General features: G+C 44.8%; 1 protein-coding gene across 18 annotated transcripts in view; it reads left to right on the top strand.

Annotated features, from left to right (window-relative positions):
* ARPP21 (cAMP regulated phosphoprotein 21) overlaps positions 1 to 16,802 on the top strand; it is a 131,726-nt gene extending 114,924 nt beyond the window's left edge. For all 18 annotated transcript variants that reach the window (XM_061366137.1, XM_061366142.1, XM_061366152.1 and 15 more), the window contains 2 exons: positions 14,684 to 14,835; positions 15,961 to 16,802. In XM_061366137.1, coding sequence (XP_061222121.1) covers positions 14,684 to 14,835; positions 15,961 to 16,218 — 410 coding nt within the window. In that variant the 3' untranslated portion in view covers positions 16,219 to 16,802. The remainder of the gene's footprint in view (positions 1 to 14,683; positions 14,836 to 15,960) is intronic.
* The last annotated feature ends 415 nt before the right edge of the window (positions 16,803 to 17,217 follow it).

The following is a 17,217-nucleotide window of genomic DNA, read 5'->3' as shown; positions in this document are numbered from 1 at the left end:
AGCCCCAGGAGTATGTGAAATCAGCTACCCCAGCCAGACCACGTAAGCAAGGAGCAGGTATTCTAGCCTAAGGTCGACTTGGATGATGGTGCTGTGTGAAGTTCAGTGATTGCACGTGTAGGAATGCATACTCCTGCCCACATGCATACATCATTTAATGGGATTAGAGGAACCGAATGTGAAGAATGCTTGTGAAAAACCACTAAGAAACCTGCTCCTTTCACAGATGACATCCCTCCCACATCTGCTGAGCCTGGGGAGCTGGCAGTTGCCTTTAGTGAGCATTGCAGAGCCTTTTTAAAATGCCCATTTGTATTGTTGGCTGGCGAGACCTGTCGTTAAGACTTGCTCTCCAGCAAATGGCTCTTACTATGCTCTCCCTCTTCCTCACCTTCCTGCCAGCATTGGCAGACTTTGGGCTCTGGGAATTCAGCCCTACCCTTGCAGGTGCTTTTTTGGATCAAATTCAGGTTCTTCATCCAACAGAAAATTCCACAAAGCTCTGTATGTAACTCTTAGCAAATTCAGCACTCAAAGATGTCTTCATATGATGCATTGGAGATCAGTTGTTTTTCCATTGCCTTTATGTAGGAGGTGCATAGCACTTCTCAGCAGTTCTGGGTTTCAGAATGTCTCACAAAGAGTCACCCCTTAAAACCTTATTTTACAGATGGGAAAACTAATATGCAGGAAGAGGTGATGCGCTCAGTCTACACTGTCCCAAGCAAGCAAAAAGCCATCAAAATTTATGATGTATGGGAGGAAAAAGTTCTGCTGCTGCCTCTCAAATCTACCTTGGCCATGCACCCGGGTTGATCTTCAGTATTTATGCTGAGTTTAAAACTCCAGATGTTTATGGTCTTTATTGTGCATTTTCCATAGCTCTGAATGCTTAGCTGGCATCCATCACGAGTTCAGACTTTGCAGACAGCTTTGGCCATGAAGACTGTAAGCACAGCTTGGCTAGGGTTGCAAACTATTAAAAGTGTGTTGTGTGACAGTGAATGCTGAGTGGCAGCTTTGCACCAGTGATTCCTGATAGCAAGCATCACCCTGGAGAGACCCACAGCATACAGAGCACAAGCATTCAGGAGACTTCCCTACTGTTACATTTGTGCCATGCTTCAGATTTTTGCTCATGAAGTGAATTTTGTGTCATTTACAGCTGCAGAGACTTTGAGCACAGGTAAGGGGATCAGGACTGATCCTATGGGGTTTGCAGAACAAGTCTGCATAAAACGCTTTTGCTTGGCAGATCAGCCTTCTCAGCCTAGTGCACTGGTTGGGTTAACCAAAACACCCTTGCAGCGATAACACTGGGCTAGCTATAGTGGGAGTTTTCCAGCTAATGTGCTCTACAGTGGCAACTGGGGATGAGCAAGGCAGAGAGGAGCTTTTTCATGTAGCTGAGTTAAACCGTGTTCTGGCTGAATATCTGACATCCACTGACTGTGACTCTGCTTCCAGGCTTGCTCATATGCGGATAAAGACTGCCACTAGTGCAAGTGAGGCAGGGACTGGTGAGGTGACCGTGTCCCAGGCACTGCTGCCAGCCTGTTGGCCAACTCAGCAGAGACTTGGGGATTGACATAGAAAGCGAGCAGGCTCTTGGGAAGCCACCTCAATCCTCCCTTTTCTCTCTTGGGGTGAAGATGTCCCGGCACAGCTCTGCAGAAAAGCATGGTGCTTGCTGCTGACAGTGTGGTATCTGTTCATTTCTTCTGTGATGTCTCCAGGTGTTAACCCTCATACTTTCAAAAGTGCCACTTAAACCCTTCTTAGAAAAGGCAAAGCTGAAAGTCTCCATCCTCAGGGCATTCCCTTTGTTAATGAGATGTTTGCATTATTCTGCCCACCCAACGCAGGGGTTGAACATCCATCTGTCTGGGACGTGGAGATAGGCTTGCTCTGCACATTGAGCTGCCTGATTCATAAAAAGACCTTATAAAACTGTATCAACAAGTTATTTTGCAGATTCCTTGGCCAATTACAGCAAAACCTCCTAAAATTCCTGTGCAATGAGACTTCTCCCCCTGCCCCCTCCAAAGGGAAACTGAAAGATGGGACAAAAGCTTTACATTACCTATGGACAATTAAACTGCTTCATTGCATTTAAAATATTGTTTTAAAGTGGGAATTAAACTTATTGAGGTTTTAGGAATGGTTTCTATTCTATTTGAGATGTCAAAAGGGAATGTTTGTACTTTTTCAGACATTTTTGGTTTTTGCTCACTTATTCCCTCCTTTCTAAGAGAAAGGATTTGGGCACAGGTGAAGCAAACCAGGTATTGGGGTGACTACAACTGTAGGTTTTGCTATGCACCTCCTTCCAAGAAAAAGCTTTAGCTGGAAGGTACAGCCCAGGTTTGGTGCAGTGATTGGGGGTGTTGCTTTTGTGCCTACGGCACAATTGCAATTGGTGTTCACCTTTCTGCAGTGATACAGAATGGGGTAGGTGCAGCCAGCAGAGACACAAAGCACATGTCTGTACCTGATGCTGGTTTTGCCTTGTGCTTCTAGGGGTAATGGGTATGGAAGGTCTTGATGATAATGATTGCTTTAATAGCAGAAAAGGCCTAACCCACTTTCTTTAACAGCTCTTTTTAATTAAGCAAGACAAGAGAAGTAAACTAGGGCCTGCCAGTAAAAGAGAAGGCTTTTAAATTGCAAGGTAAACACAACTGGGAGTGCTCTGTGCCTGTGCCACAGAAGTGGTCACACTCAGCCCTGGTTGCCATTTGTCTTATTATTTGGCAGTTCCTCTTGGTGCACAGCCAGTGCTTAGTGTAATGGCACTTTCATAGATGTGTGAATGTCGGTTCAGTCCCATCTTACCCCACTTTCCAGCTTGTGAATTAAGGAGTAACTGTGCAAAAGAAGAGTTGAGAAGAGCAGAACTGAATTTTGTTGGAATGGGGCCTCTCTTTCCTTAGGTGTGTTGCTACCTGTCTGGTCAAGTTTGTCAGAAGCCTTTTAAAGGATGCTAAGAATGCACTATGAATAAATGTTCTGGTATCTCTCCTACTGGAGATATCCTTTAAGGGGCTGAGTTCCCTGGCCTCAGCCCAGAAGTGTATTCAAGTCTGCAAATCATTGCTCTTGAATCAAGAAATTGCTTATTGGTTATCAGATGGTATATTGGTTATCGTATGCTTTAAAGTTAAGCAAATGCTTAAGGGCTCTGCTGTATAGGGGCCAGTGTAATCGCTGCGTTGCAGGCGAGTGCTCCTAATATGGTACAAAGCCAGTTAAAGCTGATTGCTAACCCCAATAGTCTTTGGATTACGTTCTGCATGGGCACACTTGGAAAAGATGAGATTTTTGCAAGTTGGACCCATATGGGCAGACATATGCTCCATCAAAGTCCTGTTGGCTTCAGTATCATCCTGCGTCTGTTCGCCTCTAGCTGGGGGATGTAGCCCATAACTTGCTGTGCCCTTATGTTATAGGTAAATAAATACAAGTCCTTTTGCTCAGCATTGTGGTACGTTAACCTATAGGTGTACACAGAAGCCATGCCTTTCTTGCAGGTGGTATTTCCAGTTGGTGATGTATTTGTGAAGACTCTTCTTGGGGCTGAGCCACAAAACAAAGCCTAGGTTGCGAGTGTGAAAAGCAGAAACTGTTAGTGGAAATTGATGGTGCTACTAAACAAATAGTTCTTTACCCTATTCTGCCTGCAGTAAAGTGCAACACAGCACTGTGAACCGTGCATCACTGCAGCCTTCCTCCAGGGCATTGGATATGGGCAGGAGCCTGTACCTGAAGCTGTGTGGAAGCAAACAGCGTGGCAGAAGCAGTGAGAGCACATGGACCATCCATCATCCCTGTGGCTGTGCTATGGAGCAGCAGCCTGCTCAGCACAGGGCTCTAAGCATTAGTGCTCTCTGAAGATCTCTCAATACACAGAGATTCTGGTGTATCTTCCAGAGATGCTTTGTGCTGTTTTTCTCTGGGCAATTTATTTCTCCTGGGTGCTTTTTCCTCCATCTCCAGCTCTCTCATCTGTTCAGGAACCATCTTTAGTGCAGGGACTGCAGCTATTCCTTGAAGTTTGCACAGTAGCTGGCATGGTGGAGGTTCACAGTGGATTCCTGCCTGTAGATATTCCAGCAATACCAAGAGCTTGGTTACAGATTAATACATGGGGGACAACAGTTTGTTTGCTCAGACCTGCTGTTATTTACCTGTGGGCAATCCAGCAAATCAGACTAGTGTGATGTAGAGATGAACCTGCTGGGATTCAGGGAATCTGTGGGATCACAGCTTGCGTGGAAAATCTGATCCTGCTGGTTTTGACTTTGTTCTTTTGATTTTCCTTGGGTGGCTTGTCCCATGGCACACCTTTTGTGTGGATTCGTTGGCAAACGCAGTGGATATTGCAGATAATTGTTATGATATGACCAGGATTTGTTGTATGTAACTGCAAACACAGACACAGGTACATGTAAGGAGTATTATATAGGGTACTGCTCATCTAATGAGCTACACTGACTTGACCATATGTCCTTCCAGTCTGCCCTGTGCATGAAGGCTTCGTCCACCTCCTGCTTTGCTTTGCATTCAGCACAGAGCAGTGGTGCACAGTCAGTTCATGTAGCCCAGTTGATGAGCAGTAACTTGGGCATTTATTGTTGTCTTCCTAGAGCTTGAGCCCTGTCACTCATATCTGCAGGTATGTTTGGCTGGAAACGAGAGCTGTGTCCCACTGATGAAGTGGGTGGTTAGTTAGAGCTCAGCAATCACAATGAAAGGGCTGCTATGGAACTTTCTGAGCTCTACATTATATGTGGTACTCATTTCCACTGACTCAGGTACAGGTGTATGTATGTATCTGCATGCCAAGAGTTGTATTAGTGCCATTTTGGCTTAAATCAGGGTTTGAATTAATACCAAGTGTAAATTTGTCCCAGCTCCAGTTATTCATATTCCTGCCCTGAATTACAGGGAGTTACCATTTCACATGAAAAATCTCCCATGTGAAAATGAAGAACTTTTTAAAACAAAGGTTACGTTTTGCAGTTCTGCAGAATAGAGTTTTATGGGCAGAGGGATGAGAAAAGAGTCATTTGCTTGTGCAGCCTTTAGCCAAAGGTATTGGTTTGGGTTTGGTTGGTTTTTCCAGAAAGGATAGTAATAAAATAGTTATTCGTATGCTTCATTTCATCCCAGATCACTGTAAATCTTAGCTTTAAAGAAAATCCAGGTTTTCTGCGACAATGTGTGGGTACTTTGTCTCTGAATTCAGCAGAATTAGTGAACTTAATGCTATGTAGTCATTCTAAATGAAAACTCGAATGTTTTGCTGGCAAGGGCATCCCTCTAGAGGCCACTTTTCAATCCGAGGCAAGACCTACAGCACATCACATGCCAAAGCAATCTTCCTATCAACACTAACACCAATAACAAGTTTTTACATTGGTGGTTTAGTTGTATATTAGCTACTCAAAAATCGCATCAAGAGGAACTGCAGGAGCAGGCTACGGCAGTGGAACAGTCTATGTCCATGGTAAGGACTACAGGAAGAGTTGCATCTGTTTTGGTCTTTAAGCAGTAAAGCTCTATTAAGAAGAACCCACATATTCTCCAGGGTGATCTGTTTGTCTGCCCATGGGTGACTCTCGTTAACATCAGCAGGGTTGGTGGGCAGGGGCTGAATGCACTTGGGTCTTCCCTAGTGCTGTTCAGGACCTCCATGATGCCATGAGACCTGCGTCACAGCTTGCAGTGCATGCCTTCAGTGCTTAGCTCTGTGGGGATGAAGCAGCTTCACCCCTCTCAGGACCATGGTTTCCAGGTCCTGTAGTACCCTCCCTGCAGGCACCTCAGCTGGCTTTGGGCATGCAGTACTCCAACGTAAACCCTTGCTCCACTTGCTGGCCAAAGGGAAACACTTCCCAAAGCCCATCTCCCCATAGCTGCCCAGCCTGTTCACATCACTCCATGGGTTAACTTAGTTCAAAGACTTAAATACTTCCCTCCTGTCTCTGTATCACCTGTGTCGTTTGCTGGCTGAGGGAGCCAATATTGCTCTCCAATAAAACGCAGAAGCCTCAGATTACCAAACAGCTGCACATGCTTTGGGTTAATGCATTTAAGTCAGGCTCCAGGGGTCTGGGTAAGTGCCAAGATCCTGGATCAGCTGCTTTACCAGAATTACGCTGCTGTAATGGAGCCTGCGTTATTGTGTTGCAATTATTTTGGCTTGCAGCTGGCTGTTCCCTCGATATTTTTATCGAAGTGAGATAAAAGGATTTTGCCTTAAAAATAGAATTTTCTTTTCTGAATCTTCCAGAAGCTGTGAGTTCCAAACCGTGCCCGAAAGAGGTGCCCCTCTTCAGCTCAGATTTATCTCCAAGGAGAAGAGCTAATAATTTGTGTCATAATTTCTGAAGAACAGGAACACAGTGCTCAACGGTCTCAAAGCAAAAAGTGCATTGAAAAGGGGATGAAATAAGTGATTAAAGTGGCCTATAATGATACGGTTTTATGTTGTCAGCAAGAGCAGGTTTATTTTCAGCATCAAGCCACTTACTAGAAGCATGTTGTTCTTAAAGCCGTCCCTGTAATTTGGAAATCCTTAGTGCAGAGAAGTAAAAGAATAGATCTAGATTTTAAACCAAAGGAAAACATTCCCCAACCTTGAATCTCTTTTATCCGTATCCATTCAAGCTCTTTTTGCTGCCTATTTATATACATTTCTTGTCAAATAACAGCTCTCTCAAGTTCTCCAGTTGATAGAGAAAAGTAAACTGAATGCACTCGTTTATCTTTTGAACTGCTCAACTGTGCCCTTCTTCATGTTCTTGTTAATAATGCCAGGTCCCCCAGGAGCACTCTCACGCAGTTTTACCACATAAGCTTTTTGTTTGACCTTACCTGCTGTTCCCCCGGAACATGGGGATTGGGGGGGGGAGCCAAAATGCCAGCCTGCCTTAATTAAAACTGTAGTCTCTGAAGGTGTTACAGTATGCGATTTCATTAGGTGTATAATGAAAGTATTTAGTCATGCTGCTTGTTTGTCTGAGCCTTTTTACTTGGTAGCGAGGTCAGCGAGTTTTAAAACAACTCTTTTCAGTTGTGGAAAAGTAACTGAGGGGTGGGTATGCATCTTTATGCAGTTCCTAAGGCCATTGTATCCTCGATTTTGTATGTTTGCCCTAAAGGTAGCTGCTTTCATCATTTCTCATTAGCAGAATCTAAACCACCGTAACAAGAGGCTTTCCACCACCCAGATAAGGCCATTTGGTGACTATTCTTGAGGAGATATCTGTTCACAAAGCACCCTCTCTTAGCTTTTGTAAAGATGTACCTTATTCTGGTTTATATAGGGCAGGCAGAGTTAAAATGACAGCTTTGTGATCCTGCACATCTTTTGAACTGGGAGGGTTTGCATTACCCAGGGAATTGTGTTATTCCCCTCCTTTTCTTCCCGTTTTGTTAGCAGTAGGAAAGTGCCCCCAGTTGGCAATGCTGTCTCAAGTAGCACATGAAACCATCCATGCTTCCGATGCTCTGTGCTTTGGGTTTCTGCCAGCCTGTGGGGTTGCAGAACAAGTAAAAGCAGGATTTCCTATGGCTTTTTGAGGGAGAATGAATGAAGAAGACAAAGAGGGGCAAAGAGAAGACAGATCCTGCTCCAGCAGAACTAGCCAGATGGGGGATTTCAGAGCCATTACCTACCACAAAATCGATTGTGTATCAGAGCGTTTCCATCAGCAGTTTTTACTGAATCCAACAACTGGGTTGCTCTGAAATAACACAAAATTGCAGCAAATTTCCAAATCTGGTTTCTTCTTCTGGAGCTGGATGAAGATATTTTTGCACTATTGCTTTTGTGGGATTTATAGCTTTGTAAACCAAGGAGAGAGAGAGGGGAGGGGAAGACAGACAAGCTGTCTTGTAGCCAGTACTTTTCTTCTTGTGAGCACAGATCTTACTGGCTCATCTCTGATGTGTATAAATCATGCTGAGTTCCTAATGCAGCTGAATATGGCTCTTGCTCCTTGGGTCTGCCAACAGATGTGGCTGTCGATCTGTTACCAGGTTTGGGAAGCACGAATGTGCTCTTAGCAAAGCTACAGCAAATTTAGGGGACCAGAGGGCTCAATTTTGGCAACAATTACGTGGTGAGGCTCTGAGTTCAAAATCCTGCAGTTTTATAACCCCAGCTCTGCAGAAGATGGTTCGAGGCACTGTCACTGTAATCAGTGTAGGAATATATGACTGTGTTGTTGGGAATGTAACTGGAGCGCCATCAGCAAAACTGTTTTGATCTCACCCAACTTGAAAGATCAATGTTGTTAGTTTTAAATACTGAAAACAAAACTGGTGTTAATGCCCTATGCTTTCCCCTGGAGCTGTACTGCTGGGGTGGGACATTCTTTGGCCTGAAATGAAAGAAGTCAGGCTAAATCAGTTATGGGAAAAGGCTTCCTTTGGTTTGGAGGGTCTGAGCCTATGGAGTGCCGTGGGGAAAGAAAGGAGGCTGCGTGCTGCCACCTCATACCTCCAACTTAGTTGTTGCTTTTTAAGTCTTATTTCAGGCATGGGTATTCTCAGGTTTTCTTTTGTGTGTATGTGAAAAATAATTGCATGTTTTGAGGGGAAAGGGATGGATTTTTAGCATTAAGCTATTGCGTATTTGTCATTCTAGCTCACGTGGCGTCCAGTTCACACCCCTAAATTCTAAGTGATGTCTTCAAATGGAGCACAAAGCCTGTCTCACCAGGTCAAGACGTTTTTATGTGTGTTGCAGTGAGGAAGCAGACACAGTAGGAGTGGATTGATCGACTGCAGCAGATTGGGTTTGCAGCCTGCCTTGGATGTGAGATCCAAGCTTAAACTACAGAATTGTTGACAAAGTGGTTTGGATTCCAGCTGTACAAGGTGCGGTTTAAATCTTCAGACTCACATAGGAAATAACACACCAGTAGGGATACATTAATTAGCACATCTTCTGTGGGAGCCCTCCAGGCTGCAGACACTGTGGGGTGAGGCTACAATCAAAATCAGCTTCAATTTATAGCTTAATTTTATGCTTTCTGGGAGACTCTTAGTCCATCATTTGCAGTGAAACTGCCTGGGTAATGACCCAAGCACACAATGAACCCCCCATTTCCTCAGCAGCCACCCAAATCCAGGGCGGAACACTGAATCCTGAGCCCAGTGCACTGGAGCGTTGCTTCTCTAGAGCGAGCAGTGTATTTTGTAGCTGGTAATTCTGATGCTCATGTAGAAGGGGAGACGTCTGTTTGTAATACAGTACTTGAGTAGCTCACTTGAGGTAAGGAACATTGCAGGAGGGACCCCTTGGAATGCTTTGCTTTGGCTGCTGGAAACCCGTTGCCTCAAATTCCTGCTGGGAAGGGATTGCTGTGTGCACCTTCCACAGCTTGGCCAACTGTCCTAAATGCAAATTCCCTAGCGTGGCTTCCCTTCCTCATCTTTTACAGGTGACATTTAGGGTCTGTTTGAGAATCAAAAGGTTCTTTGTGGTGCTAAGAGGCATGGTTTAGTGGTGGACTTGATTTGATTGGACGGTTGGATTTGATGATCTTACGGGTCTTTTCCAACCTAAACAGTTCTATGACTCTATTTTATGATTCTAAGATACAGTGTTTGATCTTGCTGAACTGCTTGCTTTCTATGACTCTATTTTATGATTCTAAGATACAGTGTTTGATCTTGCTGAACTACTTGCTTTGTTGTCTCCTTCCTAGTAAGGCCTCCTTGACCTAGGAAGTGAAGTTTTGCAAGTACTTTAGGATGGACCAGCTCAGAGCTTTCAGCAAATGGCTTGCCAAAAACTTTACCATACTTACTGATGTATGTATGACTGATTTATAGTTTTACAACAGTATTGTTTCTTCTCTGGTTAGTAACTAGCATGGGGGTTGCAAGTTTCTGTGATTATAGAGTAAAAGCTGCATCCAGACACTCTAATACTTTACCCATAGCTTGTTTCAAAAAGTAAAGAAGACGATAGCTTAGCAAAAGGGAATAGATAGTAATCACATTCTTCAGCCTACTGAGCACTGCTCCAGGGCAGAGGAAACTAAAATAGGACGGAATTTGCCCTTGGAATCTGCACAGATATTCCACAGACAGAGATGAACTGTCTGCTTGTGCAGTGAATTGGGTGTCATTGTCAGTATATCACCAAAGGGAAGAGAGACTGGGAAGAAGATCCTGTCCCGCATGCAAAAGATTAGTCCTTTTCCTTGGACGATGATAAGAAGAGTGTTAAGAGCTAACTGGCTAACATTTTCATGGTATTTCAAGCCTGGAACATCCAGTTTAATGCTCTGAATAACACTGGACACAGCTCTCTAATTATATCTTTATCCCCAGAACTTCTATTAAATAGATTAATATCTTCTCGCAAGCTGTCCATCCTCATTTTAGAGGTTTGGGTGATAGCAAATATGTTTCCTCTCTGGATAAATTGCCCCCTTGTTAATTATAGGGTCTGTTGAAACTTTGTGTTTTATTTCTAATCTGAAGAGCTCTAGTTTTAACTTCCAACCATTTAATTGTATTACAGCATTTTCTGTTCTGTTCAAGAGGTATCTACTTGCAGATTCCTCTTCATCTTTTGAATACATTGAGCAGAATGAGCACATTAGGTCTCCCAGGAAGAGGTGTGCTTTTGGACCTCAGATCATTTGTTTAGCTCTCAGCCCTTAGCAGTTTTGGGGAGCCTTCTGCAGGTGCAAACCCTTGCAGCAAGCACAGCACTGGATGCAGACTCTACTGTTCCACTGGTTTCAGCACATCACAGCGTGCTCCCTTGCATCTGCACCAAGAAGTGGTGCTTGCTCCCCTTGGCTTTCCCATAGGAGCTCAGATTCAGTCTCTTCCTGGTGCTCCTGATAGCAGTCACAGAAGAGGCTGAGCTGGTCTGTACTGGGGCACCAGGAAGTCACTGCAGTAGTGGCAGAGTGGGCAGGAGCATGACCAGGTCTATGTAGCATCGCATTCAGCTAGCCGTGCTGAGGTTTCCCTTTAGAGTTTCTACTGGGCTTTGCTTGCCTAAGCCACTGCAGTGTGTGGCCAAGGTACCTGCATTTGAGGTTTGCTGGTGGCAATGGCTTGGCTGCTCCCAGCACTGCAGTGAATGAAGTGGGAAGGAGGCAGATGAGCTGTCAGATCACATCAAAACCACTGTGAATTTATGCATTTACATTGCATGGGCGTAGATGCATGGGCTGTGTTCAAGTGGTCAGAGTACAGTAAGATCTGGAGTGCAGGGACTCGTGCCAGGCTGCTGCACTCATCAGCTCAGTGCTGGTTATTCTTTACCTGGAGTGTGGATACACATACTGCAAAGCTCTCTTCCCAATACATGCTTCAAATCTAAAATGAGCAATGGAATAGCCCCTCCAAATAGGGATATGCCATTTGGGAAGGCTCTATGCTGCGTCCAGCACAGCACCAAACGTGCTTTAATGACAGCTCAGGGTGACGTTAATGGCAGGGGTGTAAGACTGTTGCATTTTGGGTTTTGAGCTCCATAGCCTCATTAGGAAATTAAAGCATATGTGGGTCATTCTCCCTTGGGATGTTTAAGGCAGCCGACTGCAGGCATGGTGATAGAGGCTGTAAAGGTTCAGAGAATTACCTTGATGGAATGACGGCATCTTCCATTTTGACTGCATTCCAAGGCTCATTTTTCCTCAGAGGCATTCATTGAAATTCTGTGTGTGATTTGTTCCTCTGGTTGTTTAACAATGTCTCTCATGTTTGCCCTGATTTAAAAAATCCTCCTTTGTAGCAGAGATAACATAGAGCAGGATGGTATAATTGCAGTAAAGAGGCCCTGGAGCTTGCAGTAATAGGATGGTTCATCTGATGTGTACTGCCATTAGGAAATAACCCACGTATGTATGTTCTCAGGGGACAGTAAAGAGGCTTTTAAGGATTACACTTTATGTAGTATGAAAGCTAATGAGCAAAAGAGCAAGTATGAAGCAAACTATTGCTGCAGAAAGCATGGTGCCACTTCCTGTTCTCACATGTTTCCCAATACCGGTGTCCAGCTCCAAAACATCCATCTCTGCCCATCAACGCATGGCTTTTCATGCACTGTGGTCAGTTCCCAAGGCTGATGGCATGGCAAAAGCTTGGCAGAGCTGACTTGAGGATTGACATTACTGTGTGTGGACAGGATTAATAGTCCTGGGGAAACAGTGATTTCTTATGGGCTGTGCACTGAAAACTCTTCCCTGTGAGGGTGCTGAGGCGCTGGCACAGGGTGCCCAGAGAAGCTGTGGCTGCCCCATCCCTGGCAGTGTTCAAGGCCAGGTTGGACACAGGGGCTTGGAGCAAGCTGCCCCAGTGGAAGGGGTCCCTGCCCGTGGCAGGGGTTGGAACTGGATGAGCTTTAGGGTCTCTTCCAACCCAAACCACTCTGTGACACCATGATGATGTTTCTATCACTAAACTCGTGGTAATGCAATTGTATTTACTAGAGGTAACTGTCCCTGCAGAACACCCTTGTCCTATGCACCACAGTCCAACTCTGTGAGCCCAGACCCAATGTTTGATTGCATCCCCCAACTTAGCATCACTTGATCTGTGGCCCGCCATCAGCCATTCATTCCAACATCTGGGACTTACTTTGACGACCGCATGTGACACAAGATGAATTACCCTGTTGCTGCTTCTGCTGTCAGTTGACTCCTCTCTGCTTAAACTGTGTCTTGCATATACCAGAATAGTAGTGCTAAATCTTTTATTTCTGTCCTTTCTCTCCCCCCCACCCTGTAAGTGGTGCACAGGAGCAGAAGAGGACTTGTAATTTTATTATTGCTGAATAAGCCTTCTGGAAACTCAGTTACAGCACTTCTGATGTTGCTAATTTTTGTGACTAAAAAAGCTGCTGACGCTGTGTTTGTGCATAGGAAAAGAGCAAATCTGAATGTATAATAATCTGGTGCATTTGGGAGATGTTTGATGCTATATCCCAGCCAAGTTAATCACTCATGGAACTCATTTATCTTTATTTTTTGCTCAGTTGACCAGAGGCATTAATCTTATACCCAAGGAAAAGCATCTTTAATGCCAAAACATTGATCAGAGATGCCTGGCATTCCTCTGGCATCAGGGAGGTTTGGAAGGGAAGCTGTCCGTTGCCAATAGGCTGGCAGAAACAGAGGCATTCCTTACTTTCTTTTTCTTACATAATGAAGAAATACCCAATTTGGGCAGTGTATTGGGCTGTGTACTGTAGCCATGAATATCAACTGAGCGGACGTGACACGCGTTTTTCATATAGCACAACACAGCGTTGCTCCTTCTGGTAATTCTTCTTTGCCTGATAGATGCTTGTTCTGAGACCATCACCACAGGGTTAGCAGTGTGCTGCGTTGCTGCGAGTTAAAAAATACAAGTGCTAAAGGGCACAGGATGGCTTAGAGAGAAATTATTCATGGATTTGTAGTGCCTGTGGCTGGCTGCATTTTTTAAGGATGGAATCTTTTCCCCTCTTTCCCCCCCTTCCCCCCTCTCTCCCTCCCTCTCTCCCTCCCTTCCTCCTTCCCTCTCCCTCCCTCTCTCCCTCCCTCTCCCTCCCTCCCCTCCCTCCTTCCCTCTCCCTCCCCTTCCTCCCCTCCCTCCCTCTTCCCTCCCTCTCCCCCTCCTTTTCCCCCTCCTTTCCCCCCTCCCTTTCACACCCCTTCCCCCCCTTTTCCCACCTTTTCCTTTTCCCCCTTTTCCCACCTTTTCCTTTTACCCCTTTTCCCATTTTCCTTTTTTTCCATTTTCCTTTTCCCCCTTCCCCCTTTTTTTCCCCTTCCCCTTTTTTCCCCTTTTTTCCCCCTTCCCCTTTTTTCCCCCTTTCCCTTTCCCAGTTCCCCCTTTCCCCCTTCCCCTTCTTTCCCAACTTTTTATGCCTAATCCCTCATCTCTAAGCAGCAGCATCCCCCACCACCCCACTTCCACCCATCAAGGCTCATTCTCGGGATAGAGAGTGTTGCTGCTGAGCAGCTCACAGCTCAAACTTCATTTCCCATCCATGCTCCTGCCTCACTAGCACATCACCCTGCCCTCCACATCCGTGCTGCTGCCTCACTAGCACTTCACCCTGCCCTCCGCATCATCCAGACTTTATCCATTTCTCTGTTAGTCCTATGCAAGCAAAAAACCTGCAGTGTTGTGTTGACTTTGGACCCAGAGCCAGTTTCAGGTTGAAGCAGAAGCATCAGCTTCTCATCCCTGCGCAGTCATTTGTATGCTCCTACCGAGCAATGGGGAGGACCAGACACTCCTCAATTGATGGTTTTCCTCTTCTGCCAAACACAAAACTAGTAGGGTGGAAAATACTCCCTAATAGTGTAAAAAACCCTTGCCAAATAGGAACCAATGAGTACACAGATGTTCTCCTTGATTAAGTAGAGCCTTCTCTGTTTACATGATGCCAGGGAGCTGTGTTACCATAAAGGTAACAGGATAAGATAAAAAACATGGCCTGAAAGAAGACTACCAGATTAAACTGTGAAGGCCAAATAAGCCCTTATTTATTCCCCTTCCATTTTCACTTCCAGTAACGCTTCAATAGAAACAGAGCAACTTTCTGATGAATGCGGGGAGAAATGATGGGATCACGTGCTGTTCCTTGGGACAGTTTTAACCTTGCCCCTCAAAGCAACAGGACCTTTGAGGATGCCTTCTCTTCTTCCAGGTTACCAGCCTGTCCTGCCCAACCAGCAGCAGGGGTTCCAGGGTCTCATGGGAATGCAGCAGCCGCCCCAAAGCCAGAACCTGATGAGTAATCAACAGGGAAATCAGGTGCAAGGCATGATGGTGCAGTATCCAGCCATGTCGTCTTATCAGGTACTTGGGGGGCCCTAAAGGAAGACTGCTTTTCTTGGCGAGCACTTAATTGAATCAAGCTTTCATATCACAGAATGGTCTTATTACTTCATTAGGGCAGTGTGTGGCAGGAGGCCTCTGGATAAATGGGTTTCTAACTGAAATTGGTTTCTTTGCTTCCTGTGTGTGTATTCCTATTACTCCCAGTTTTCATTCCGAGTTGGGAATACTTCAGCTGAACTGTCCCTTGCAGCCTGCAGTGCAGGTAGAGCATCACAAAGGATGAAGGAGTTCTACTTCTTCCTGTAAAGAAAGTGAATTTAAAAGGAAGTAAAGACAAAGCATCGTTGTTGGTTTGATTTGGGGTTTTTAGTTGGGTTTTTTTTGCCAGTGCAGTATTGTTTCCTGTAATGAAGCTGAAGGCTTTCCTGATCCAATAAGAATTACTCATATAGGGAGAGTCCTGCCAAGGATCTTACCGTGCCTCCTATAACAAGCTGTAGCCAGGGAGAATTCTGTTGTTTGGGGTTTGAGGAGGGGGAAGGCAGTGGCTTGATTTTTACCCATCCTTTGTACCTGGTTTCTGTGAGATGCAGAAGAACCTGGGAGAGGGAGCCTGTGCTTATGTTTTCTGCTGCTCCCTCTGGGAACTTAAGAATCTAAGTGGCATCAAATTCATTTGAAGAGATTGCACTGGGAGAGCAGCCTTTCCCCCGACTGCTCTGAAAACACTGCAGCAACCCAGGTGGAGATGGGGGGCTTGCTTGTGGGTAAAATTTCCCTCTTGCATCTTCATGATAGCCACGTTAAAAATGTGTTTTAAAGGTTGATGGCCAAGATGAAGGGTTTAGACCTTTTAGATGGCCTGGATACAACAGGGTTGAGTCTTCTGCTTGCACTGATCCCAGAAATTCATGTTCAGCTACACCATGACAGACCAGGTGGCAGAGGGATTTCTCCTGAGCCCCTCTCTAACACAGTCCTTGGGGTGAGAACAGTTCTGAGCAGCAGACAATGACACTTTTTGGCAGAGCATCTTGTATACTCAAGCTCAGCTAGAAGGAAGGTAGGGAATACATGGGACCTGCTTTCATTTGTTTAGTAATCACTCTTTTGTTTCCTACATCTTTCCTTATTCCTGCCTAGGTGCCAATGACCCAGGGTTCTCAAGGATTGCCACAACAATCATACCAACAACCAATCATGCTACCTAATCAATCAGGTCAAGGGACACTCACAGCCACTGGAATGCCTGTCTACTGTAATGTCATACCTCCTGCCCCACAGAACAACCTACGGCTGATCGCCCCACACTGCCCCTCCAATAACGTTCCAGTTATCTCTGCCAGCTGCAGGACAAACTGTGCGAGCATTAACAGTGCAGGGTGGCAGGTCAAGTACTGACACTGGCTCCGTGTGGATATACGAGGATAGTGGTGCGTTACCTGACTAACAACTCATGGCCTTCAAACGAAGAGGAACACAACAGGATAATCAGTTGAGGACAGAGGTACTGACTATGCTCAAGTGATTTGCTGCTGGAAAAACCTGTAAAAAAACTAAAAATATAATAAATTTTGGGAAAAAAAAAAGAAAAAAAAAGATGTTTGCTGGTTAATGGTGCATATTTTTGTCATGTCTGCTAGGTATGCCTTTATAGCTTAGCTAGTGACATGAATTCATTGAGGTAAGATTTTTTCCTACCACTGAACACCACTGTGTAGATTGTAATATCCCCGATTCGGATTAGTTTTGTACTTTGTGTTGAGTTTGTGAAGCTAAAAGTATTTAAAAATATAAGAAAATCACATTGTACCAAAGCTGTAATGGAAATGGTAAAATAAAAGAAATTAAAAAAAAAAAAAGAATTACTGAATGGAAGGAATAATTTATATACACTATAGAGGGTTTTTTATGGATATATACTGTATTGTAGTGCTTAATCACAATAAAGCTATTTGACCTCATGGAGAAAGGTCATGTTTCTACCACCTGCTTGGTCTCCTCTCTGTTTCTGTGTGAGTGAACTTCCCTTTGGTTCTGCATTGTCTTGTTGGTTAATGGTTATTGGGCCGATGGGAGTTTGATGAGAAGGTGATGTACCATGCATTACCATAAGAGCTAAGACCACTGCACTGTAGACACTAAAAAAGTGTTCAGTGCAGGATGTACCAGATCACCTTCAGCTAAGTTTGTGCTTTTCCAATCCCTAGGACCTGTAATGTCACAAACATAATTCACCACTGCTATGAGCTTCTACTAAGTCATACCTCTCCAAGAGGCCGTGTAACAGTTGTATCTAAGAAGGCAAAGGACTGGCTGGAAGATCAGTTGCTATTGATGTAGCAACCACAGTTCTCCTGCCATGTTCTTCTACCATACTCAACCCAGTTATTGATACTC

The sequence above is a fragment of the Neopsephotus bourkii genome, unplaced genomic scaffold, assembly GCF_033783945.1.
Source record: "Neopsephotus bourkii isolate Nb327-2 ecotype Australia unplaced genomic scaffold, CSIRO-AGI_Nbou_v1 NB_1308, whole genome shotgun sequence".
Classification (NCBI taxonomy): domain Eukaryota; kingdom Metazoa; phylum Chordata; class Aves; order Psittaciformes; family Psittacidae; genus Neopsephotus; species Neopsephotus bourkii.
The sequence above is the reverse complement of the archived record's forward strand: the minus strand, read 5'-3'. Positions and strand labels throughout refer to the sequence as shown.